This window comes from Musca domestica, unplaced genomic scaffold (genome assembly GCF_030504385.1).
Source record: "Musca domestica strain aabys unplaced genomic scaffold, Musca_domestica.polishedcontigs.V.1.1 42, whole genome shotgun sequence".
Taxonomy (NCBI): domain Eukaryota; kingdom Metazoa; phylum Arthropoda; class Insecta; order Diptera; family Muscidae; genus Musca; species Musca domestica.
In genome coordinates, this window is record NW_026712329.1 from 3,009,763 (window position 1) to 3,035,951 (window position 26,189).

The 26,189-nt window shown below is 32.7% G+C and overlaps 1 protein-coding gene across 7 annotated transcripts in view; it reads left to right on the forward strand.

The window, feature by feature from the left end:
• The window catches only part of LOC101901783 (paired box pox-meso protein), a 176,043-nt gene that overhangs the window by 64,034 nt on the left and 85,820 nt on the right, over nt 1–26,189 (forward strand). For 2 of the 7 annotated variants that reach the window (XM_059127154.1, XM_059127159.1), the window contains exon 1: nt 6,182–6,560. The exons of 1 other annotated variant lie outside the window; for it this stretch is intronic. In XM_059127154.1, the coding sequence (XP_058983137.1) occupies nt 6,497–6,560 (64 nt within the window). In that variant the 5' untranslated portion in view covers nt 6,182–6,496. Of the gene's footprint in view, nt 1–6,180; nt 6,561–22,468; nt 24,122–26,189 lie in introns of those variants that run through there. 4 more of the 7 variants (XM_059127157.1, XM_059127158.1, XM_059127153.1 and 1 more) reach the window with 3 other exon arrangements.

Sequence of the window (26,189 nt, forward strand, 5' to 3'; positions counted from 1 at the left end):
AGACCATACAAAATTTCTTCCAAATTAGCCTATAATAACGTTCAAATCTACACAATAGTTTAAAATTTAGATTCTTACACAAATTTTACTATATCTGCTACATCTGACCATATAGAACCATTTTTTAAGAACACAGAGAGTATATATATTCTTGATTAGCATAAAAGACTTACACCCATCTGTCCGACAGTGGTAATCGCTCTCATTTTTGAAGATAACTATCACAGCATGCGTATGACATGTTAGTCGGAAAATTCTTGAATTAAACCACATTGTTCACAACATTTTTTTGAAATTTGTGAAAATATCATTTATTTTGAATAAAAAGCCTTTTACAGTGCTTTAAGTATTTTGATCTTACCTCTACTTAAAACATTTTTCTAAGAAATTCAAATTAACAAAACAAATTGTTGCACGCATAAGGGCAGGATGCATTTCTATATTCTCTACCATTACATAACAGGGTACATTAAGTTTGTCATTCCTTTTGTAACTCATCGAAGTAATCGTTTAAGACCCAACAAAGTTTGTATATACATGATCAGCGTAAAATTGCAATTCGAATTAGACAAGTCCGTCCGTCTGTCCGTCTTTCTACTGTAATCGCTCTATCTTCCGAAGGAATTGAGATAGAGTGCTGAAATTTGGTGCAAGTACGAAGATGTGCTTCATCGGCCAACTTTTCGTATAGACCCAATATAACGTTGCCCCTCCTTTTAAACAGTTCGACGATTTTCTATATATTTTTCAACGGATTTGTCTGGAATTTGTTATTTGAAGGTTGTGCGGGAAATATTAATATTTTTTTTGTCATACTAATATTTTTATCAGTTTTTTTTTATCAGATATCTTATATAAAGTGAAGGAAGTAAATAATCGAACATTGGCTAAGGGTATACATCTGTCAGCCAAGAATATATAGAGCAATGTATTTCTTTAATTTAAAATTACTTAAATTTTAAATATGCATTGTGTGTTTACTAGCTTTATGGATTAAAATTATAAAAAAAATTAGATTTTGTACGCTTAATGTTTTAAAATAAGTGTTCAGAAAATGTTCTAAAATAGGAAATTTCATGTCCGCTTCTGACTGGATTAATTGATTATTTTTAAAGATTTGCAAATACTTTTATCATTTTTACTAGTTTTCCTTTTATAGATGCAAATAAACTAGGTATATAAGATATGTCGAAGTCTAAATCGAATTAAACAAAAGTTAACAAGGAAAGTTCTTGGTAACAAGTATAGTTCTTGGTATTAACCTTGTTAGTTGTGGTTTATAGCCATAGTACAGCTGGAAATCAAATGAATCATACGAGCATAACATTTACAACATACCTTATTTGTTTGGAATTTTTGCCATTGCAATGGCATGGCATGTTTTTGGGGGAAAAAATCACAGGGACGAGGTAGGTCTTCCAAAGCTCGTTTTTAGGTGCAGGTTATGATGAGAAAAACATCTGTTAAATTTGTTTCGAATCGGCAAGAATATAGATAAAGTTCCCACATATAAGTTTCATCCGACATTTAATGACCTCAGAGTCGTAATATGTACTTTATACCAAAGATATTCGATACAAATTATCAGATACAGCTTAGAAATGCCTTTGAAAAATATGGTCAAAATCGGTTTTGATTTACATACCTCAATTTTTTGTAAATTACATGCCAACCTAATTAGACTGAGTCTTGGATCATACGATAAACTTCCGTCAAGGTTAAAGTTTGTCATATTTGGACTAAATCGATTCCTATATATATTTCATGCGATTTTGTACTAAGATTTCTCAAAAACATAATAGATTCTCTAAGGCAATGACAGGTCACATTCTGCATGAAAATACCTCCGTTAAATTTAGTGGAAGTCAATTCAGGTTAACATAAAAGAATATCTATCTCTTCCTGTCAAGAAACAATGAGCTGTTTGTTTAATAGTTTTCAAGTTAGTTTCGGAGTCGGATTTATGACCACTTATCCTAGTTTTGTGTTTGTTTTTTTGTAGTTTTTACCTTTTGGTATATGTTGGACCTATCGCCATTGCAACTTATCTTGTACACGACGTTTGATTTTCCTTCAAGTGGAGTCTTGGATTTTGTTCTGCTGAAGAAGGCATTGTTGGTATTATTGCCCTAAGAGCTAGTTGAAAATGGTCCTTGTTATGAAGATTTGATTTTGAAAACCGCTCGGAAAAGCCTGGAATATATGTGAATCTTTTTGTCACCCTTTTTTTCGCCCTTGGTTCAATGCTTTTTATTGAACTTTTTTTTTATTTTTTTATTGAACTTAACATGTTTTAAAAGTTCAGTGATAGTCTTATTTGGGAAATCATTCATCTTCTTGATTCTTCTGATGTCATGTTTATTCTTGGAATGAAATTTGCTATTGCAAAATTTAGAGTATTGTGGCCCTATATTTCGATAATTCGTATTCGTCCTCGTACTCGTTCTATCTTTATTAATTTTTTGGCGGTCCATATATTATAAGAGGTACTGCTATCTTATTATTAGTCTGTTCCCCAGTCATTGGTGATTTTTAGGTCAAATAGTTGCATTACCAATTTATTACATTTGTCTTGTAGTCTTGTGGTAGGAACCTTTTTTTATCCGTCAATATGTGCATATAGATTATTGCCAAAATATTGGAAATATAAAAATACAAAAATAAAAACAAATTTTGTTTTTAATCTTTACCTGACCTTGAGTCAAAATAAATATAAAGATGTTTTTGAAAAATAAAATGTATAAACTTAAAGGCCCGATTAAACATCATGTTAGAGCCATATGTAAAGTGCCTTAAAATATACATATTTGTAGCATACTTCAAAGAGCTCCCAACATTTAAAACTATATAACTAACGTTATACAATATATACTATGAATTGATATGAATACACTTGCATTTTATTAATCCTATACTTTTAAGAAATTTATATTAATTTATAATATACTGTAAAACGTTTCTTTTTTCGTTGAATAATTCTTTGTAGTGTCCAAGTAGGCTATAAAATGTTAATTCTAAATTTAGAAAATATCTCCTTTACATATGTCTGGAACATCATGTGTAATCTGGCCTTAATATGAATGAAAAAAATATATCATCAATTTTGATTTATAAAAAAAAACTTATTTATTCACGAAAAATTTAGCACTATTTCTGAATTTTGTTACAAATTCTCAAAAATTACTCCGTTTAAATTCCAAGTGGATTTTATAGTGTTCCATCAGTAGATCAAAGCTTTAAAAAGGTTTTGAGTTCACAGGCCAAACTTTTCTAGGGGCTTTTATATAGTCTTAAACACACACGAAGACATCCCAATATTGTGAGTTATATTTTGCAAGATTAAAACACCTTGACATTAGTTATATATCTTTGGACTACTTGAATAATTAATGGTTTAAAAATGGCTCATTTCGGTCCATTTTTAATACAGGACAATTATAAGGATTAACTTCGATTTCGAGTATTGTTTACCTTTTAGTCATTTTATTTAGCCAATTTTTGATATATTGTTTGGGTTCATAGAATGCACAGATTATTCATGCAAAAAAAAAAATTATCAATATAAGTCTATATAGATTTGACTGACAAAATTTATTTTTGTTTAAAGATGCGTTGGTGGTAATATTTATATCTGATACATTTCATGAGAAAATTTTGAAAAAAAAAACAACTCAGAGTTCCTCCCGAATCCTATTCTAGTCGTAAGTTAACATGGCATTTACTGTTTACAAATCTCCTGAAGATGCAATTTATACAGTTGCGAAAATTCAGAAAGCGAGAAATTAAACTAAAAACTCGCAAAAGTCATGTTATTAAGCCAATGAACATACTCTGTATCTCGTACAGCATACAATTTGAAATCAGTATCCGATTTCCTCCAAGGATAAATGTCCCAATATTTTTGTGGAAATTACATAAGTGCTATAATGTGATATGTAAAGGCAAGTCAAAAAATTTAGATAAATCCTGCATCATATATAAACTAGGAATACATAGTAAAATGCAAACGTCGACCTTTAGAATTATGGTTGTTATCAATGACAATGTTGACCTTTAGATTTGGTCCAATTAATTACGTATCGGTTTTGTCTTTTCAAACCAAAGTTGACTAAATCGATTTTCAAACCGACTATACGATAACATACACCACTATGTATATTTAAGAATTTATTTGATGTAGATCATACCACCTATCAACATTTGGCTTTAGAGCAGTTCTAGTTTGGTTTCAGAGGGAACTATGATATAGGAGGCATATCCAGTTCTGAATCGATTTTCACTAAATTTTAGGGAATAACATTGCTATAGAGTGCATGATATCACTTCGAGAAGGATTACATTAAAAAATATATATCGGAGCCGAGTTCCACAAAATGGAAACGCGCGTACCGAAATTCACTCCATTTTGGCTGATATTAGCTATTATGGGAGCTGTACCTATATCTGAATCGATTTTTCCCAAATTTGATGACTTGCTTCCAAACTTAATTCGGTCGGATGTACCAAAATTCAGGTCATTAGAACTGATATTGGCCATTTGGCACACAATCCTTGAAGATATATATGGCAGCTATATCCAAATCTGAACCAATCTTGACAAAATTTGGCAAATGTATTTCCGAGCTCTATAAGATATCTGGTACCAAATATCATTGTTGTCAAATGCAAATTACGAATATGAGGGACTTAAAAACCAAATCGGAAACAAAAAAGACCGATACCTTTAACTTTTTCATTCCATTCGGAAAGGATTATTGATTTCCTCTTGGTACAGGGTACAACAATTTGGGGTCCAATTTAATGTTATTTTCATTAATTTCAGAAACTTTAAAGCATCTCTTGGAAATAAGTTAAGTTGTATTCTACACCAACTAACATAAAAACAAAACCCTAAAAGAATCCACTCCTACACCAGGTGTTAAGAACCGATAAATTTTTAAAGATTATAAGTTTAGCTCAAAAATCCAAAATCTAGGAGGACCACCTTCCATAAAAACTAGAAAAAACCTTGCATCAATAAAATACCTGTGCATCTATAGCATCTATTGCCGGTTGTGGAAATTCAGTAAGACCACCCTTTTATCTGCCAATGGCAAAAAGAAAGGCGCAGCAAATGGCATTGTTTGAGGCAGTCGCAGTGTGAACAAACATTACACCCCTAAATGGCTGGAAACTGTAACAATTCTGTGCAAACCGAACAAGTGTATTGGTAACTGTGCATGTGTGTGCGTTTGTGCAGGTTTTGTTTTCTTTTTTGTTTCCTTTGCCGGGGGTTTGAAACGACGAACACTTGTCGTCCAATTGCCTTGTGATAAAATGCCAGAGACACTGTGGCTGGTGGAAGACAAATGGGGGTTGAATGCTCCAATTGGGCTGTGATTGTAGCCAACAACTTTGCTTCTTAACACTTGTGGTGGCCAGTAATCAGAGATAACAACAAAGCAAAACAAAGTCCATAGATTATCACTGATACGCTAGCTAGCCAACCAGGCAAGACCAGGGTAATTTTGAGAATTATAAAAAAACCAACTGGGGAATGTTTAAAAATTCCCTGGGGATTCTTGTTATGATAATGATGAATGGCTGTGCCCGACAAAACCCAAGGTTGGCAGGAAGGAAACTTGACAAACAATCTGTCAAAGTTAATCCAATTTTAAAATCTTCCTGGGACTTTATCCAACTCGCCCACCCCCATTTTGGAGACATCTGTATCCATTACCTTTAGCCGATTAATGGGGGAAAATAACACTTATATCTTCAAATTTTACGTGTAACTTACTTTTCGAAAGGTGGGAGGGGGCTTATGTTTTGATAAAGTTACAAAAAAAAAAAAACAGAAACAAACTCACAAAAGCTTCGCTTTCAAAACTCACCACACACACTCTTGGGGTAGACACATTTGCCAAGGAAATAAATGGTCATGAACTATGCACGACGATGCCGACGACGATGATGTTGTTGCTGTTCATAGCAATGATGTTGTTGACGATGATGATGATGATGTTGATGTACAACAATAATACTGTGTGTATTTTCGTACATACAAACCAATGTACGTTCCGACTGTAAATGATGTTCATGGCGATGATGATGACGATGACGACGTTTGGTACTACTACTACTACGGTACGTACATCTCAATGCCAAAGATTTTCAAAAATGCCACAGCGCATGGAAGATTCGGTTCGCCGGCCGTAACAGAACGGCAGTTCGAGAAAAGGATAAAACAACTAAATCGAAGTACTTGCTATAGTTAAAGCCGGTGTGCATTAAAACGCTACTTTTTCCCTCTGTGTGTGTCCGTTTCTTTTTTCTCGCTTCCTTGTCGCCTCAGAAGAAGTTCGAGAAGGCTCAATTCTTAAATTTGAAGTTGAAGTCAAGTGTTTTATTCAACCTCTTTGAGGTCCCTGTCTTTCAACTTCTATTGTGTTTGTTGGTGCCAAAGGACCGTATCGAGACGTAAAATGTCCTATTTGTGATAGATGTGGAATCGAAAATGTGGAATGAATCATACCATGGATATATAGGGCAGTGGCCAGCATATACCCAAAACGCCAAAGGTACCCCAAAAGAAATTATTCCAATTAAGAACAAGACAAAAGACCAAAAACCAATTGTTTAGAAATGTTTCAAAATTAAGAAAACAACAAAAACAAATCACATATTTGTTTGTTTATAAAACTTACAAGAGTGCATAATTAAACTTGAAATGAAAAATATAATAAAGTGCATAACCTTGGCAATAATTATTACTTAGAGTGGCAATGATGAAATACAAATATTTATTTCTTAATTTTCAATAATAATTGTTAACAAAAGAAATCTATAAACAATTGTTTATGGAACAAAAGTCTCTACAGCAAGTATTGCCTTTACTGGAAGTGGATAAAATTGTATTGGAAGTGTCATAGAGAGTTTGATTCCATTCACCCAAATTTTGTTTCAAAAGTCGGCCCATTATTTTTCCCCTAATCAATACTTGAGAGCATTGAATTTTTGGTATATTTTATGGTAATTCATATCTTTAGATTCAGTCTACATTTTACAATCTAACTTTATTAAAAAAAAAAAAAAATTAAAAAAAAATAAAGAACTAAAAAATTTGACTCCCGAAGTGGACTTTTTGAACGACACAATATTTTATATAAATTGTTTCCGATTTTTATAAAAAATAACTTAGAAAAAATAATAATATAGTTTAAAAAAATCCTAAGGACTTGTAAATAGTATGTGAATATGAAAAATCTTGTTTATGTTGTACAAATTGTTAACGAAAAAATCCCAATGGGTATTAAAAATAAGAAGAAATTTGAAAAAAAGTAAAAATTTGAAAAATGTAAAAATAGCTCCAAATGTTAAAACCTTTCAATTGCAGCCAGGTTGGTTGGCTAATTGTCCCTTAAATTTGGATTTGATGTAATATGAACATTTTCCAAAAAGAAGTAAAAATTTATTAAAAACAAGTAATTCTCTCCACTAATTGAAAAGTTAAAATTTGAAAATGAGGCCCAGTTTTCGAGCGGTAAATGTTATCAGAACTTTTGCAATATCAAATTAAAAAAAGCCGACAGATGTATACCATCAGCCAATGTTCGATTATTTAAATATATTTTGACTTATATTATGATTATTCAAATTGTAGATCCTCTATGGAGCAGTTTTCGTATAGCTCCTAAATTTCGTATAGCTCCTAAATTAATATGATATAATTATTGCGACGTGCCAGGTTTGGACTACATTTGTTACTTCTTTCACATTATATGAGATAATTTTTAAAAAATGTTAAAATGTGGGTGAGTTACCAGATATAGAATACCGAAGTATTCCATTTTTATTCTTAATCTAATACATATAAAAATATTAATATAGGGAAAATTACAAGAAAGTCGAACATTTATATCAAATTTAATGCGAAATCATTAATTCCGATAAATTTCATAACAGGTTTCTGGTTGAGAAAAATATTAAAGCATAGCAAGTTGTAAACAAATTGCTGACTTGCTTCGCAAGTTATGACAGATAAAAGCATTGAAAGTATTGGATGCTTATTTCGGTTTCTTCCTCAGGATTTTGTTTTTCAAAAATTCCAGAAGAAATGGTCCGATCTCCACCATCTTTATAACAGATTTTAATTATAATGATATAAATTTAGCGTGGATATTCAAAATTTTGAGTCTTTGTGGGGGAGGTACCAGAAGGAATCTACCGATATATCCCAATTTTTTCAACATATCCTGTGTTGATAGAAATATTCAGATGTGCCGAGTCTAAATTGAATCGGATATTAATTTCGGATTTTATGAGCTTAACGGATATTCAAAATTTCGACATTTGTGGGGGAGGTGCCCAATATATTCCATCTTAACATCATATCTTGGGTTTATAAAAATATTGGGATGTGTGACATTTGAAGACTATCGGACCCTTACATCACATTTTATAAGAGATATAATTATACAAAATTTTGTCCCTTTGTGGGGCAGGTACTTGATGAAGTGGACCGATATTATTCATTTTTGCACCTAACCTAGAACTGACGCAAATTTTAGGATATTTTTTGAATATTTCGACCTTTTGTGGGGGAGAGGTACCAGAAGGAGTTGACCGATATATTCCATCTTAACACCACACCTTGGGTTAATATAAATATTGGGATGTGTGAAATTTGAAAACAATTGGACTCTTACATGATTTATTATAAGAGTTGTAATTATTTAAAATGTTGACCTGTATCAAATGATATACCCTCTCTAGCCATATGGCTGAGGGTATAAAAAAAGTAAAAAGCAGTAAGTTCGATCGGGCCAAACTTTTAATACCCTCCACCATTGGAAAGTAATTTGCTAATTTTCAAAAAAAAAAAAAACTCCCCTGAAAAATATTGACAAAATCATAACCATTACGAACTGCAAATACCAAATTTGAAATAATTCCGTCACTAAAATCGTCAAAATACCGAATATGTCGAATATGGGGCCTATAGAAAAACGGAGACCTTAATTGCCATTTCTATACAAGGATGTTTCGTACATAAATGGAAAGCACACATCCTTGTAAAGATTTATCAATCTACTTCATTTCGTTCGGAAATTAGGATGATTTCCAGAGACGGACGGACAAGAATGTGTATAATTTGTGAGGTCTCAAATGTATATTTCGGGGAATAGCTAACTTAAAACAATAACTAACTATAACACAACAATTCGTTGAAATGTGGGTAAAATCATCAAAATGCTGAGAATTTAGAGGTACAATTTTTTAAGATGAAAACTTTGGCCGTAAATGCAATTTGCTATCAGAGGGGATGGTAGAAAATACAAAACTTCAAATACAAAATTGTAAAAGATATACCTATTGAAAAATGTGGGTAAAATAATCAAAATAATATTTGGGGTAGTGACGTCTTCAGAAATGCAGTTCGAAAACGTTTTAGGGTGCCTAACTAGCAATAATATAACTTCATCATGTAAAATGATGAATACTTTACGAAAACGTGGTCCTTTATTGATAATTTTCTGTCGCAGGGGGTATATTTCCCTACGAAATCTAAATAGTAAATTTTAACTTATTTCGTTGAAAATTTTGCCTCAATTTAGAAAATATCGATTATTGGAAGGTGTCGATGGTTAGGCGTAACACGGAAACATGAACCTCTACAAAAAATTATTTACCAGAAAAAGTGGTATATATTGTGAGGTCCAATGGTAACTTTTATAAGACTCCATTGGTAAAATGTTGCTAATATGGTCAGAAAAAAGAATATCGGAAGGTGCCGTTGTATGGGGTCTATACCAATGCCGATTTGCAGCAAATTCGGTTGGAAAATATAGCTTAAACCCCAAATATATTAATAAATGGGGTAACTCCGTTATAAAAGGGACAATATCAAATCGATGACCCATATAATATAAATATTATAGACCTAAAATGCATTTGAGTAAGATTGTTCAGAAGCTAGAATAGTTTCCGCAGACGTTGCGTAGTTGAGGTTGCCTTAATAGTCCCCAAAACTTCCTGTTACCGTCACATGCACAATATGACAAAACCATTTAAAATATTATAAATTTAAGGTGTGTTCGACCCAGCTCCGGTTTTATACGGGATATTCTCCCCAGGAGTTATTTTAAAAATAACTCCTATGACAAAAAACTTTTTTTTTATCCAAGTGACGAGATCGTAAGCTATATAGAAGAGGAACCAAAGAATTACATAAAACTAAAATTATTTTGAAAAACCTTCTAAATCTTACAACCGCACTTATAAACATTTTCATCTTTCTCCACTTGTTATACTTTCGTTTTACATTAACGAAATAGCATAACCATGTAAGTTGGTTTTGTCTGTTACAAAAGTTCACAATTTCACTAAAAGGATTCTAAATTTTTAAGATGTAGTAAATCGACTTTAGTCTATTTTATGTGATATTCAAATGTATGCTTAACCAAATTTGTAGTTTTAGAAATTATTTCCAAAGCAGAATTTAGTTTTCTGCCAACGAAGGCAAAACCTTTTACAAACTTTACATACCAAATTTTAAACGATGTCCCTTACCGAAACATGGGGAGTTATAGAAAAACGTGAACATATATAGGCAATGATCTGGTATAGGAGGTATAACCCATTACGAATCCTATGTACCGAAGTTAAACTAATTCCTTTACAAAATGTTAGATATATACATTTATATGGTGGCTATACGAAAAGGTAGACCGGCATTGTGCATTTGCGATCTTTACATGCCGACTGACAGAATACACGTGCATTAAAAATTTTAGCAATCTATGCCAAATCGAAAAATAGCGTAATTAAAACAGATAGACAGAGGGACAGTCAGGCGGACACCACTAGATCGACTTAGAACTTCACGTGAACGGTATAAAAATCCATAAAATTTATAGAGACAATCTTCTATCTTCAGTTCATTTTAAATACCGATAATAAGGGTCTACCGATAAGAACAACAAATATGAAAGTTCACGAGTTGAATTCTGAATCCAGATTTGCCATTGGCAGTAGAAAAAAAAAATCGGACACAACTTGTTTCGAACGAATCTATATTAAAATATCGAATACCCAAATATATAGGCAATTCCATTCAAAAACCAGTAATGAAAGTCTTAAAGTTGGGCGGGGCCGACTTTATGATACCCTACACCACTTTGCTGATTTAGTAGAGCTCCGCATAACAATTAAAAGTTTTTATTGGAGAATTCAATCATACACGCTATGATTATAATTATAATTTAAAATTCAAAGGACTTAATATGCCGAAGCATTTGTATCTTTTAAATTCGGACTTGTTTTGCCCAATTGGTGCACAATTAATTTGAAATCGGATAAAAATATATATGGGATCTATATCCAAATCGAAACCGATCTCGATAAAATTTGGCAAAGATATTTCTGAGCTGTATTTCATATATTTCCCTGAATATCGTTGTTACGGAGTGCATATTACGGCTGTGGGTAACAAATATGACAAATCGCATTAACAGTATATATGGAGCTATAGCTATATCTGAACCGATCTTCACCAAATTTGACATACTAGCTTCTAGACTCAGTTCGGTCGTAAGTGCCAAATTTCATCCAATTTGGGCAAATATTAGACGTTTGGTGCACAATCAAAGGTAAATCGGACGAAGTTATATACGGGAGCTATATCCAAATCTGAACCGATCTCGATAAAATTTAGCAAATGTATTTCTGAGTTGTATATGATATATTTCCCCAAATATTGTTGTTACAGAGTGCATATTACGGCTGCGAACGACAAAAATAGCAAATCGGATAAAAATATATATGGGAGCTATAGCTATATCTGAACCGATCGATCAAATTTGGCATACTTATTTTCAGGCTTAATTTGGTTGTATGTGCAAAATTCCATACTATTCGGGCTGATATAACACATTTGGTGCACAATAAAAGGCAAATCGGACGAAGATATATATGGGAGCTATATCCAAATTTTGACCGATTATCTCCAATTTCAATAGGGTTCGTCCTTGGGCCAAACAAATGATTTGTGCCAAATTTCATCTGGATAGGGCAATAAATGCGATCTGTACTTTGTTTACAAAAATACAAAGACAGATGGACGGACGGACAGACGGACAAAGATATAATACCCTGACCACCTTGTGGTGTAGGGTATAATTAATATTGGGAGAAATCGTTGCACACTCAAAGCGTCTGCCGACAAAAATACAAATAAATATCCATATTTTAAACATCTAAATGCTCAAATCGCTTCCGAACCCTTCGAATTATTTGAAATTCAACTAGATTGCGGTTTTTAAGGAAAAACCTGATTTAATTAGAATTTCTTAAGCTAATTTCTAACAGTATTCTTAATATTTAAAAAATTTGATCAAATTTAAATAGTCAATAAAATGAAAGGTTTTTCTTGACGTATAAGCTACCCTTCAGCTTTTCGCAACATTGAAATTAATACAAGGGCCATAGACACGAAAATAATTTAATTTTTTTTGCTGCCGTTTGTCACATTATTAGTAATATTCAAAGATTGGAATAATATTTTGGTGAACATTTTTATACTATTTAACACTATGTATTGGGGGTATTACAAGTGTGATTAGGCTATGTAATACTGCGAAATATTGGTCCTGCACATAGGAAAGTATATATGGTTCTTCCAATCTCGCCGAACTGAGTCGATCTAGCAGACCATGTCCATTTTAATTTGTAATCATGCTACAGGTTGCCCGATTTCCAAGAAATTGACCATGGAAGTGGGGTTAGGGTCAAATTAAAAAAATAAATTTTATTTAATTTTTAACAGAAAAATGTCCTGATTTTGCCGTTCCTCTACATATCACAATTATAGACAATTTATCGCATGCCATTTTTTCAATTTTACTTTCAATTTTGGATTGTAAATTTTGTAAAGTTTTTTTTTACACCCTGCCATATTATGTATTTAGGGTATTTTATATAGGTAACAATTATCGATCTGGGGGCAGGGTTGTTTTTGAAGATGTACATTTTGGGGTTCAAATTTACTAAAAAATTAAAACTTCTCTGATTTTGTAGTCACAATTTAAAACCAATCGACACGAAATTTTGCATGAGGAGGGAGTTAAGGACAGGGCAGAAGTTTAGCATTTTGTATGACCATTGGATTATATATCGGGTAAAACGAACCACAACTTTTGTGTGAAATTGTTTTGAATACAGACAGACAGAGAGCGTAAATTTAGAGCAAGTGTCCCCGGCCAAATATCAAACCTTACATTTATTCGGGGCTGTATGGCGTTATTTCAAAAATCAAATCTACTAAAATGGATTTGGACCTAAGGGTCTTCCAACATATTATAGTGTTCCAACATATTCTAGTGTTAGGGTTTCACATAGTCAGTTGTAGGCTATCACTTCCGACATTATATTGTTAGTAAGCAACATTTTTTCGACCTTTGCTTTCCAAACACCTTTCAAAATTAAAAATAAATTACATTAATTCATTCTTACTCATTCACTGGAAAATAAAAACAAGACGAATGAAGTCTGCCAAGATCAATCTAAATTGCGTTTCCCTACCTTCAACTGTCGCATGAGGTTTACATTACATTTACAAATGAAATATAGGTAAACGACAAATAGCAAACCGATTTTGTCCATATTAACTGTTCTTAATGCTGTAGCATATACTAATATGGTTGATTTGATATCTTTAGAGATTGTAATTAAGCCTGTTGGAACAAATATTTCTTTTCAACGAATTAATAATTCTTAAATGCGTGTGTGTTTTTTTCGTTAAGGGATCTAAGTGAGAAAACTTCTTCTTGCAAATATTGATCTATTCATTCCATTCCAGACATTCCATGGACAGTCCGATGTATTGTCGATTTGTGTACCCCATTCTATGGAGGGTAAATATTACTTAGATATAATGGTCCTTAATATTCTTGTAATAAAATTTACTACTTAAGTAGTCTTGTAGTTTTTTAAAACTACAAGAGGATACAAAACCTCAATACAAATCGTATTTCCTAGTACAAATGTAATGACACAATATTTTTTAGACTTTTTTTCCCTTTGGGCCCATTCCAATCGACGAGGCTTGTCCGCAGGCAACATTCTTTGCGTCAATTGAATTTTGTACGGGAACAAATGCAAATCAATGCGAATAATCCGTTGTAAAGTGGACCGAGCCATGCCCAACTGCTGAGAACGGCGTTTTTGGGATGTTCTTGGGGACCTCTCAACACTGGCTCGTACGGCAGCGATATTCTCGGCCGATCGCTTTGGTCGAATTTTATATTGCCTCTTCGGATTAGAAAAAGCCTTACCAGTCGAAAATTTTTCGTATAAACGCTTAATGGTGTTCTTAAAAGGCGCACTTCTCACATTTTTTAATGTTTTAAAAGCACGTTGAGTTTTCACAATTGACTTCTTCTGTTGAATGTAAATTTCAACTATTTCGCGTGGCGTGTATTGGTTCATGGTAAAAATCTGCTTGGACTGACGCTTCAAACGCGGTATGTCAATAAGCGATGTGACATCTCTGTCAAAAGTTATGGCGTTGCCAGATGGGTCCGTCGAATATGGACAACCCTGTATTATCTTTTTCACTGGAAAATGAGAACGAGACAAATGATGTCTGCCAAGATTAATCTAAATTGTGTTCCCCTAACTTCAACTGTCGCAGTAGCTTTATATTATATTTACAAATGAAATATAGGTAAACGACAAATAAACCTATTTTTTCCATGGTAACTCTTCTTAATGTTGTAGCATATACTAATATGGTCGATTTGATATTTTTTGAGATTGTAATTAAGCCTGTTGGAACAAATATTTCTTTTCAACGAATTAAGTAAAAAAACTAATAATTTTTAAATGCGTGTGTGTTTTTTCGTTAAGGGCTCTAAGTGAGCAAACTTCTTCTTGCAAATATTGATCTATTGAGAGAATTTTTTCACTCAGATTGGAGAATATGAATTTTCGACACTCCATGGATAGTCCGATGTATTGTCAATTTGTGCACCCCATTGTATGGAGGGTAAATATTACTTAGTATTCTTGTAATAAAATCTACTACTTAAGTAGTCTTGTAGTTTTTTTAAAACTACAAGAGGATACAAAACCTCAATACAAATCGTATTTCCTAGTACAAATGTAATGACACAATATTTTTTAGGCTTTTTTCTTTTAATTTCTACTGATCTGACTACACTTACACCTTTTGGTTAAGGAACAAAAAAAGGGTATCGTCCGAATTTACCTATTTGTATTGTCAAAAATTAATTAATTTGTATACAATATTTGGAGTCAAAAAATGGTTTCCTTGCAAGTGTATAGGTATTCAATTTATAATTTTAGAATTGTATAATATTGAAATTTTTTGTACATTTCGCCATGACTTGTTCCAAAAATTCCAAGTTTCCTCAACTTAACTTATAATAGCCACCAGCATATTATATAAGGAAAAATTTACAATATAAATCCCTTTGCAACTTCTCAATGTAACAGCGATAGATCCTACGAAGTATATTCTAAGTCGATGTACGTTGTACTCAAGCTATTGAAAAAAGGAGGCTATAATTTTGAACATGTATGTTCTTTTTCAGTGGGCAAGTCAAATTCATAGGTGAGGAATATACACATTTGTTATTTTAAAGATTTAAGCCACATTTCCTAAAGGTAATTTATAGATACTTTGTGGTAGATTATTGTATATATAGGCCTAGGTTTTCCTATAGCCCCATATAACGGTACCTCTTTGCATTCAGTATTTTGATGATTTTAGCCATATTTTGTATGAAGTGCTTTAAATGTTGTACTAGATATGGATACAATGGATACCATCCTCTGTAGCAGGCAATTGCTTACATAACGATACCTCCTCTTTAACTGTATCTACCGATATTCGATGTTCTGATGATTTTAGTTTCATATTTTAAAGGAATGGTTGCAAATTTAGTATTTAGTTTGTGGTGATCTATATATGACCACAATTTCCTATAGTCGGTTATTTGGCATTGTGAAGCCTCGTTTTAATTCAGAGTTAGGTGGTATCAAATCGTCTATAACGATTTCTCCAGATAATAATATGTTTAATAATTCTAGCCACAAATCACTTAACAATGTGATTTTACGTAGATAATCAAAATTAACTTTGGTTATATCTTTTCTCCTTTACCTATAACAATCATGTGAGCAATGACATAATATCCTATAGCACAGTGTATTGCAACAGAATATTGTAAAAACCAGTAAGGAAAGCTCAAAAGTCGGGCGGGGCCGACTATATGATACCCTACACCACTATGCATATTCAGTAGAGCTCTCGTAAAAAGGTTTATACAGGGCATTTCAGAGCTCTATGAGATATTTGGAACAAAATCAAAATCTATCGTGCATTTTACGAACTATAGCTATCTTTGAACCGGGTTTCTCCAAATTTGACGTATTAGCTTTTAGACTGAATTCGGTCTTATGTACGAAAATTCAGGTGATTTGGGCTGATATTGGCCATTTGTTGCACAATTAACACGAAATCGGATGAAGATACATATGGGTGCTATATCCAAATCTGAACAGATTTTGATAAAATTAAAATCGACTATTTTTGGGCTTTATCAGATATCTGGTACCAAATATCATTCCTGTGAAGAGTATATTACGAATGTAAGGGACTTAAAGAGCAAATCGGATGAAACATATATATTTGAGCTAGAGCTATATCTGAACCGATTTTTACTAAAATTTGTGTACTTGCTTATAGGCTGGTTTCGGTCGGATTTGCCAAAATTCATGCCATTTGGGCTGATATTGGCCATTCGATGCACAATTAACACGAAATCGGATGAAGATATATATGGGAGGCATATCCAAATCGGAACAGATTTTAATAAAATTAAAATCAACTATTTTTGGGCTTTATCTGATATCTGGTACCAAATATCATTCCTGTGGAGTGCATATTACGAATGTGAGGGACTTAAAGACCAAATCGGATGAAAGATATATATGGGAGCTATAGCTATATCTGAACCGATTTTTACTAAAATTGATATACTTGCTTCTAGGCTGAATTTGGTCCGATGTACTAAAATTCAGTCCATTTGGACTTATATCGGCCATTTGGTTCACAATTAACCCGAAATCGGATGAAGATATATATATCCAAATCTGAACCGATTTTGATAAAATTACAAACAGCTATTTCTGGGCTGTATCTTATATCTGGTACCAAATATCATTCTTGTGGAGTGCATATTACGAATGTGAGAGGCTTAAACACCAAATCGGATGAAAGATATATATGGGAGCTATAGCTATATCTGAACCGATTTTCTCCAAATTTGATATACTTGCTTCTAGGCCGAACACGGTTGGGTGTGCCAAAATTCAGGTAATTTGGACTGATAGTGGACATTTGGTGCACATTTAACCCGAAATCGGATGAAGATATATATGGGAGCTATATCCAAATCTGAACCGATTTCGATAAAATTTAAAACAGCTATTTCTGTGCTCCATGTAATACCTGGTACCAAATATCACGGTTGTGGAGTGCATAGTAGGAATGTGAGGGACTTAAAGATCAAATCGGATGAAAGATATATATGGGAGCTATAGCTATATCTGAACCGATTTTCTCCAAATTTGATATACTTGCTTCTAGGCCGAACTCGGTTGGGTGTGCCAAAATTCAGGTAATTTGGACTGATAGTGGACATTTGGTGCACATTTAACCCGAAATCGGATGAAGATATATATGGGAGCTATATCTAAATTTGATCCGATTCTCACCAATTTCAATAGGGTTCGTCCTTGGGCCAAAAAAATATTGTTTGGAAAATTTCATCTCAATCGGATAATAAATGCGACCTGCATTTTGTTCACAAGAATACATGGACAGACGGACGGACGGACGGACGGACGGACGGACGGACGGACAGACGGACTGACATGCATAAATCGACTCAGAAAGTGATTCTATGAAGGTTCTCAAAAGTAACTATGGGTCTATCTCGTTTCCTTCTCCATGTTACAAACAAATGCACAAAGACATAATACCCTTACCAATATGTGGTGCAGGGTATAAATATAGAAAATTGTCGGCAGATATTTTAAAATTTATTGCTTGAGATTTTTATCAATTGGGCATTTGGGTTACTTTAAATTTATTCTTTTAGAGGAGGAAAAATTCGAGAGTATTTATTTTGATTATAATTATTTAAATTGTTTAATAAAAATATTGATTTGCTGTGTCAATGATAAGACAAAAAGTTTTTTAAATCGTGAAATATTTATTAATTTGTTAAATTAAATTCCTTATTTTTTTTAGATTTTTTTCATTTATTAAAGGAATAATTTTTATTATAAATGATTTTACAATTGTTATTGAAGAAGTCCTTTTTTTAATTGTCATAAAAATTGGTCAAAATTTTATAAAAACAACGTTTGTTTATTAGTGGATAATGATGGTAATGTTCACCAGGGGGTAAGGCAGGAAATATCTAGGTTTCGGAAAGAGTCACCAATCCTGATCAGTTCCCTTGTTTTTTGTCAGAGAAGAATGTAAGTTACATGGTTATGCTACTTCGCTCATGTAAAAAGAAAGCATAACAAGTGGAGATAGATGAAAATGTTTATAAGTGCGGTTGTAAGATTTAGAAGTTTTTCCAAAAGAATTTTAGTTTTATGTAATTTTTTTGATTTCTCTTCTATTGAACTTAAGATCTCGTCACTTGGGTAAAAAAAGTTTTTTGTCATGGGAGGTATTTTTAAAATAACTCCGGGGAGAATATCCCAGACATAAGACAAGGGAACTGATGAGGATTGGTGGCTCTTTCCGAACATTACCATCGTTCTCCACTAATAAACAAACGTTGTTTTTATAAAAACAACAATACTGGGATTAAGCCTTACAATTTTGCAACAACAAAATACTATGGTATACCGAACAAACAAGCCAAAACTATTCTTTTTGCTTATCACTGAATCGTATATTTTTGGAAAAGTTACTTCTTGGACAGCTTTTTATAAATAAATCTATTGATAACGCAAATAATTAGAATATATTAAAGCAAACACATAATGGTACGTCATAATATGAATCTCAATTAAAGTGATGATTAACACATCATGACAAAGAACCAATTTCGTCATTGAATTGTGAATGTAAACACTTTTGAACTCCAATAACAATATTTAATTGTTGGAATTTTTTTTAGTTCACTTGGTAGTTCTCGGTATTGTATCTAGTCGTTCTGAATTTTCTACACAGCAATTCTAATTAGAAGTTTTTCTGTATGAAGAAGTCTATTTGTTCTGTTTTCACAGTCATGAAAAATAAACCTGTTGCTTCCTAAACCTGTTGCTTACTATTGAAAAGTTTATTTTTGTAAAAGTTGCCTCTTTAATCGTTTTCTAAAAATAAACTGATTAATAACGCAAATAAATTAAATATATTGAAGCCAACATATAATAGTATGTCATATTGGGAATTTCAATTAAAGTTATGATTAACACATCATGATAATGAACCAATTTTGTCATTGAATAATGAAAGTAAACACTTTTTGAATCGCAATGAAAATATTTTATTGCTGGAAATTTTTGAGTTAAGGTTAAACATAAGGTAGTCAAACATTTTCACTTGATTTGTCCAGTATTGTATCTAGTCATTCTGAATTTCCTACTCAGCAATCTTAATTAGAAGTTGTTCTATATGAAGAAGTCTGTTTGTTTTATTTTCACAGTCATGAAAATAGATATCTTCCTAAACTTGTTGCGTATCACTGAAAAGTATATTTTCTTAAAAGTTACCTCTTTAATTGTTTTCTAAAAATAAACTTATTTATAACGCAAATAAATGAAATATATTGAAGCCAACATATAATAGTACGTCATATTAGGAATTTCAATTACAGTGATGATTAACACATCATGACAATGAACCAATTTAGTCATTGAATTATGAAAGTAAATATTTTAGAACCCCAATGACAATATTTTATTGCTGGAAATTTTTATGTGAAAGAGTTGTCAAATATACGATTTGTTCACTTGGCTGTTTCCAGTATTGTATGTAAATATTTTTATACCCACCACCATACATAGTATGGAGGGTATATTAAGTTCGTCATTCCGTTTGTAACTCATTGAAATAATAATTTTAGACCCCACAAAGTATATATATATATATTCTTGATCAGCGTAAAATTCTATGACGATTTATCCCTGTCCGTCCGTCTGTCCACTTGTTGTACTCACGCTACAGTCAAAACAAATTAAGATGGGAAGCTAAAATTTTGCACAGATCTGTCTTTTGTCTGCATGCAGTCCAAGTTCGAAGATGGGCTTTATCGGTCCACCATATCGCAAAGTCCCCATATAACGGAACCCCCGATATTCGGAATTTTAATGATTTTAGCCACATTTTTCAGTGGGATTGTCTGAAAATCCACACAAGGAGTTCCTTGTGGGTGCTTTATCCCCTAGAAGAGAGTTGTCTATATAGGTCCACGATATCGTATATCCCCCATATAACGGTAGCCCCCGATATTCGGTATTTTGACGACTTTAGCCACATTTTCCAATGGAATTGTCTGAAATTCCACACAAGAAGTTTCTTGTGAGTACTTTATCCGCTAGAAGAGAATTGTCTATGTAAGTCCACGATATCGTATATCCCTTATATAACGGTTCCTCCCAATATTCGTTATTTAGATGATTTTTGAGACGTTATTTACCGGAATTGTTTCAAATGTCAGTTCGGAACAGTTACTACAGTCTATGACACAAATTACTTATGCAGGATCACGTCTTCGTGATAACGGTTCTCATGCATTGAAGTGTGTATTTAATTTTTGTAGCCTATATCGACTTTTCTCTCTTTTTTATTTTATTTTTTTTTTTTGGGAAATATTAACTTTTCCGGATAAAATATTGCCCAAAATTTAGCTAAAATCGTCAAAATGCCGAATACATGGAGGTACCGATGTGGTGAACTTTTGGGAGTATAGACTCCATCCTCGATTTTAAGTAATTTAAATATTACCAAATTAATCTTTAAATTACTTAAAAGAATTAAAAATAGGGACTTATTTGTAGATAGTTAAAATTTACACAAAAACTATAATGATTGACCCACATTTTGGTCAATCTTCTACATGGACTATAATGTTCTACGTTCTAACTTTTTTTGCCATTTTTGGTTTACATAGAGAAGTAATATTGTTTCAAACTACATTTCTGTTTACGTCCTTTCAAAAAGATACTGAACTACGCCTTTTGCATCCAACATTGTTCTGGTTATAAAGATATTTACAAATTAGGCATCTTATTAACGAGAATTTAGTAGAGTTATTAAATACTTTCCTTATCTGTCTTATTTTCTTCTGCATACATATGAATCTATATACCCCGAATTTTAAATTTCATTAATTTTCATTTTTCTAATTCTTCTTTCAAATCGTTTTCGAATTACGCTAAAAACTTAATACAAAAATGCTTTTATTGTGCGGAGTAAATTAAAAATTTTCACAAACAAGACTTAAATTTGTATTTTATGAACAAAGCATTTAAGCTAAAAAAAATACAAAACAATGCGTTTGAATCTCTCTTCGAGCTATAAATAAACACTGAGTTAAAACATTGTAAACAATGCAAATATGTACATACCACAATCAACAAATATTGCAATTAATTCATACCCACAAGCCTGTCGATAAAAGAGTAAATAATAAAATTATTCCCCACATTCATGAGTACTTTAGGAGAGAGAGGGACATACAATATTCATTCAGCACACCACACCACCCACCAATCCACCCACCCACTTTCCATTAGACACCTTTATTTAGGAGTTAAACAAAAAAAGAAAACACTATGTCAACAATGATCTTCATTTCTTTGCCGTTGCTTATGGAAACAGTGGTGGTAATGGTATCCAAAGAGGCAAAGTAGAAAGAGCGCGCGAGAGAGAAAGAGAACAAATAAAACTTGTTTGGATACTCATGTTTGCAATGTGAACAAAGCAGCGCCATTAAGGGACACACACATACATAGCCCTCACACAACTCATTAACCAATCAACCAAAGCCGAGAGCCTCTCTGACTCAATGCATTTGGTTTGTTGTTGTTGCCCAAGGCTGGTGTATGTGTGTTGTGCTCAACAATTGTTGTTGCTGTTGTTGATCTTAGCCAGAATATGATGACTGCTGTTTGTTGGGTGGATGAATGAATGAACGTGTAGGGAAGTCTTTGAGTATTGGTGTTGGTATTTTTCTTTTGCTCTTGCAATATTGTTGTTGTTTTTTTGTTTCTTTTACAAAAAGTTGGCTTCTGCCACTGCTGCCAACGTTGCTCACGCCGCCGCTGCTGCTGCTGCTGGTACTACTACTGCTGTGTTGTTGTTGTATGCTTAACTGACTGATCGATCATACATCACAAATGCTAACAGAGCGAGATCGCTACGCCTCAAATTAGTCGCAACAAGTACGGTTGACGAAGAACAACAAGTCGGAACGAAGTCAGAAGAGAGCCTGCATACGTTGTGTGTTTTCTTTTGTTTTGTATTTTGGAAAATTGTGTGTGCGTGTGTTTTACTTTTGTGCATATTTTCCCATACCTTCAATTTATTAATGAAAACTTTAACAGCAAAAAACGAAAAAAAACAAGATATTAACAAAAAGTTTTCAACAAAAAAATATTTTTTTCTCAGCATTTTAACGACGGCATGACAGACTTGCCCGGCTTCAATTAAAACGAAGGAACTTTTTTCATGGAAAATTAAATAAAATTAAAGATCAAAGAGATCTCGTCAACAAATGAAGCGAATTTCGCAGAAATGATTGATTGTTTGCAGACAAGGCTTTTCTTGGAATAAAAGCCCATAGCAAGCTTGTGATAATGGTGTTTACTAACTTCTCAATGACCATTCGATTAATAACTGTATGGACTATATATTAAACTTTAAGAAACCAAAGAAAAATGCTCAAAGTGTTAAAATGAAATTTTTATAAAATTCAAATTACCTTCCTTAGCTATTTAAAAACAAAATATCAACACAAAGAATACTCTACCCAGCTGTAAAGCTACAAGGCAAATAAATAAATGAAGAATAATAATAATAATAAACGCAAGGTGTAAAGTGTGTGCTAATTTTCAATTAAATCAAAACTAAGCCAGTAAACCAAGTAATAGCAACAACAAAACTCACCTGGCCCACAACAAAGTTACCAAGAGTCGAAAATTTCGACGTAAACAAGTGTGAATTAGAATCAATTGTTACAACAATAGTGGCAAATTCCCACACCAAGTTTACTCAATTACCAACTAATCTAACAAAACAGATAGAAATAACAACAACAAGGAAAAAATAAGAAAAATAAAAAAGGCAAATAATAAGAAAACGAAATAAAAATAAACTGCCAAAGAAAGTCAGCTAGCCGTTAGCGGGAAAAATACCCCCGAAAAGAGTAAATTCAGTTAAAAGTGAACAGGTGTATCGAGGAAAAAGCAACCAGCAGCAAGAACCATAAGAACAACAACAACAGCTAGCATATTTTCAAAGCGTAGTACAACAGCTGAAGCAGAAACCACTAAAAACACTACACCACCATCATCATCGTCGGAGGAGGAGGAACACGTGAAGGAGGAAGGAAAAACGTTAAGGCGATCCCCGTGAAAACAAGAAGAAAAAAAATAAATAACCATACAGGAAAGACGAGCCAACAACATATTCTTACTCAAAACTTCTAATAAGCAATACAACAACAACAACTACAACAATCATCCCCGGCAACAGTAACACTCACCTGTTCATTTTGACGTTACGTTTTTCGTCTTCTTCCACTGCATTAACGGTTTACAACGGTTTTTTGTTTTTGGAAAATTCTCAAGGATCTCCTCACTCACTGTGTGTTATTGCCTTTTTCCCCGTGCCCAATTCAATAGCAAGGAAAGAAAAAGGCAATTAACTTCCGCCTAATTTGGATTAGTTTGTCATCAACGCCCCCCTCTAAATTTTTTTCTTGTTCCCGTGATTGTCACCCAGTTTTTGGGTGATACCCCATTGGCGATATATTGGCGTGCTTCAGCTTTATATACGACTCGCAAGAGCAAAATATGATTGAACCAGGTTAGTAGTTATTTAAAAAAAATTATTTTGTTTTTTTTTAATCATTGCGAATACAGCTTTGACACTTCACACATAGGCTGTGTGATGTTGTTGTGTTTATATATTTTTTAGTTAAATATTTAGTTATGTAGGCATAAGTTTTCTTGCGTTGTAGTTTAAAAAAATTCCTTAGTTCTTTTTTGTTTAGCTACAAATCTAAAAGTATGTATGTCTAAAGTAGTTTGTATTTTTCGTGTGGTTATGGGCTTGATCTTTCGAGGAAAAAAATGTTATATTTATAAAGAACAAATATAAATATGGTTAGCTGACATTTATTATTGTTGGGTCTTATAAAATTTCCATAGTTGAAATATTTAGGGGTTTATTTCCATGTTTTTCTAAAATTCGTAAAATGAATTTTTTTATCCTAAAATAAATTTTCCGTCTTGTTTTAACATTTCTTCTATGGATTAAAGATATGGAAAACCTATGAAGGTTTTCAAAATTATTTTTGTGTGTATTTCGAATGGGGAAACGCATTAAAATATATATTTTTCAAGATAATATAATTCTCATTGTGTAACAGTTCAAAATTGACCCAAAATAGCAAACAAAAAGTAAATTTTCATTTTTGAATAATTATTATTTTTTTAATGCAATTGATCGTTATTGATAGGACTTTTGGGGGACTATGGGCCAAATTTTGTATTTTTCAATGATTTTATTGCTATACCTTCTTAAAATCATCCTCTAAATGAAAATTCCATGCTCATTTTGTATTTTTCAATGATTTTATTGCTATACCTTCTTAAAACCCTCTTTTAAATGAAAATTCCATTATTATAAATAAATAAAAAATTACAAAATGGGATTTTGTCAATTTTGTTAGTTCGTAACAAACCTAACAAATGCATGAAAATCCTTTAGTCAGACACAACAAAACTTCTGCCAATTCAAGTTTAAGCTTTCAGACCAGCTGGCCGTTGAAACAACGAATTATTTATTTATTATCATAGCTTATATCTTAAACAATTCTATTCTGATCGACATGAAAATATATTCTCATGTATTATTTGTCTGCTTGTCCTTGGCCTAAAAAAAGACAGCAACAAATTTGCCGTTCAAATTTAGCAATTAACTTAACTCACTATTTTTTTGGTCCATTGTGAAGCACTCTATTTATATTTTTTCTGAGTTTTCAGTCACAATTAATAAAATTCGAATAAATTTTTGAGGCTATTTCTGAAAACAAAACTTTAATTGAAACTATGCAAAAAAAAAAGGTTTTACCTTAAAAACCTCTTAGAATATAGGAAAATCATAAAATACAGGTTGAGATAAAAAAAAAAAACTGCAACTCAAGCGTCATAATTTTATTTTTTTTTTAATTTTATTGAATGAAAGCAAAAAATGTCGGAAATAGCATCAAATTTTAGAATAAGTTTAGATTTGTTCGAATTGGTCACTTTTGGCACGAATTATGGCCTTCAAACGGCCAATGAAACCGTCACACGCTGCCCGAATGTTGCTCTGCGGTATTTTTGCCTATTCCCGGCGAAGCGCTTGCTTGAGGTGATCGACACTTTGGTATTTTTTAGTCCCAACCTTGCTTTCCTTGGAGATTTTGGTAGCCATCTCTCTCTCTCTCTTTTGAGTCTATTTTCTTTCTGCTGCGGTGTACGTTTTTGCACTTTTTGGAATTTCAATGGCTTAACCCCGAGCTAATATTTCAATATTTTCCGAATGGAATATTGCGATATGATCAGCTCGCGAGCCATCTTTCGGCCACTGCGACGCGGGTTTCGATCAAGTTGCTTCTTTACTTTTCGAACCATTTCTGCTGATGTTGCTGTTTTCTTCCGTCCACTTCCTTGACGTCGGGCTACGCTACCAATATTACGGTAACAAGCGATGGTACGAGGCACAAAAGATTTATTCACATTCAAATGCCGGAGTGCTCTAACGATAGTCATTTGTGGTTTCCCAGTCAAATAAAAATAAATCACACTATCTAGCTTGAATTCCATCACGAATAACTTTTTTTTTGGAAAGTTCTCACCAAAATGCTTTTGTACGCTTGTAAACAATA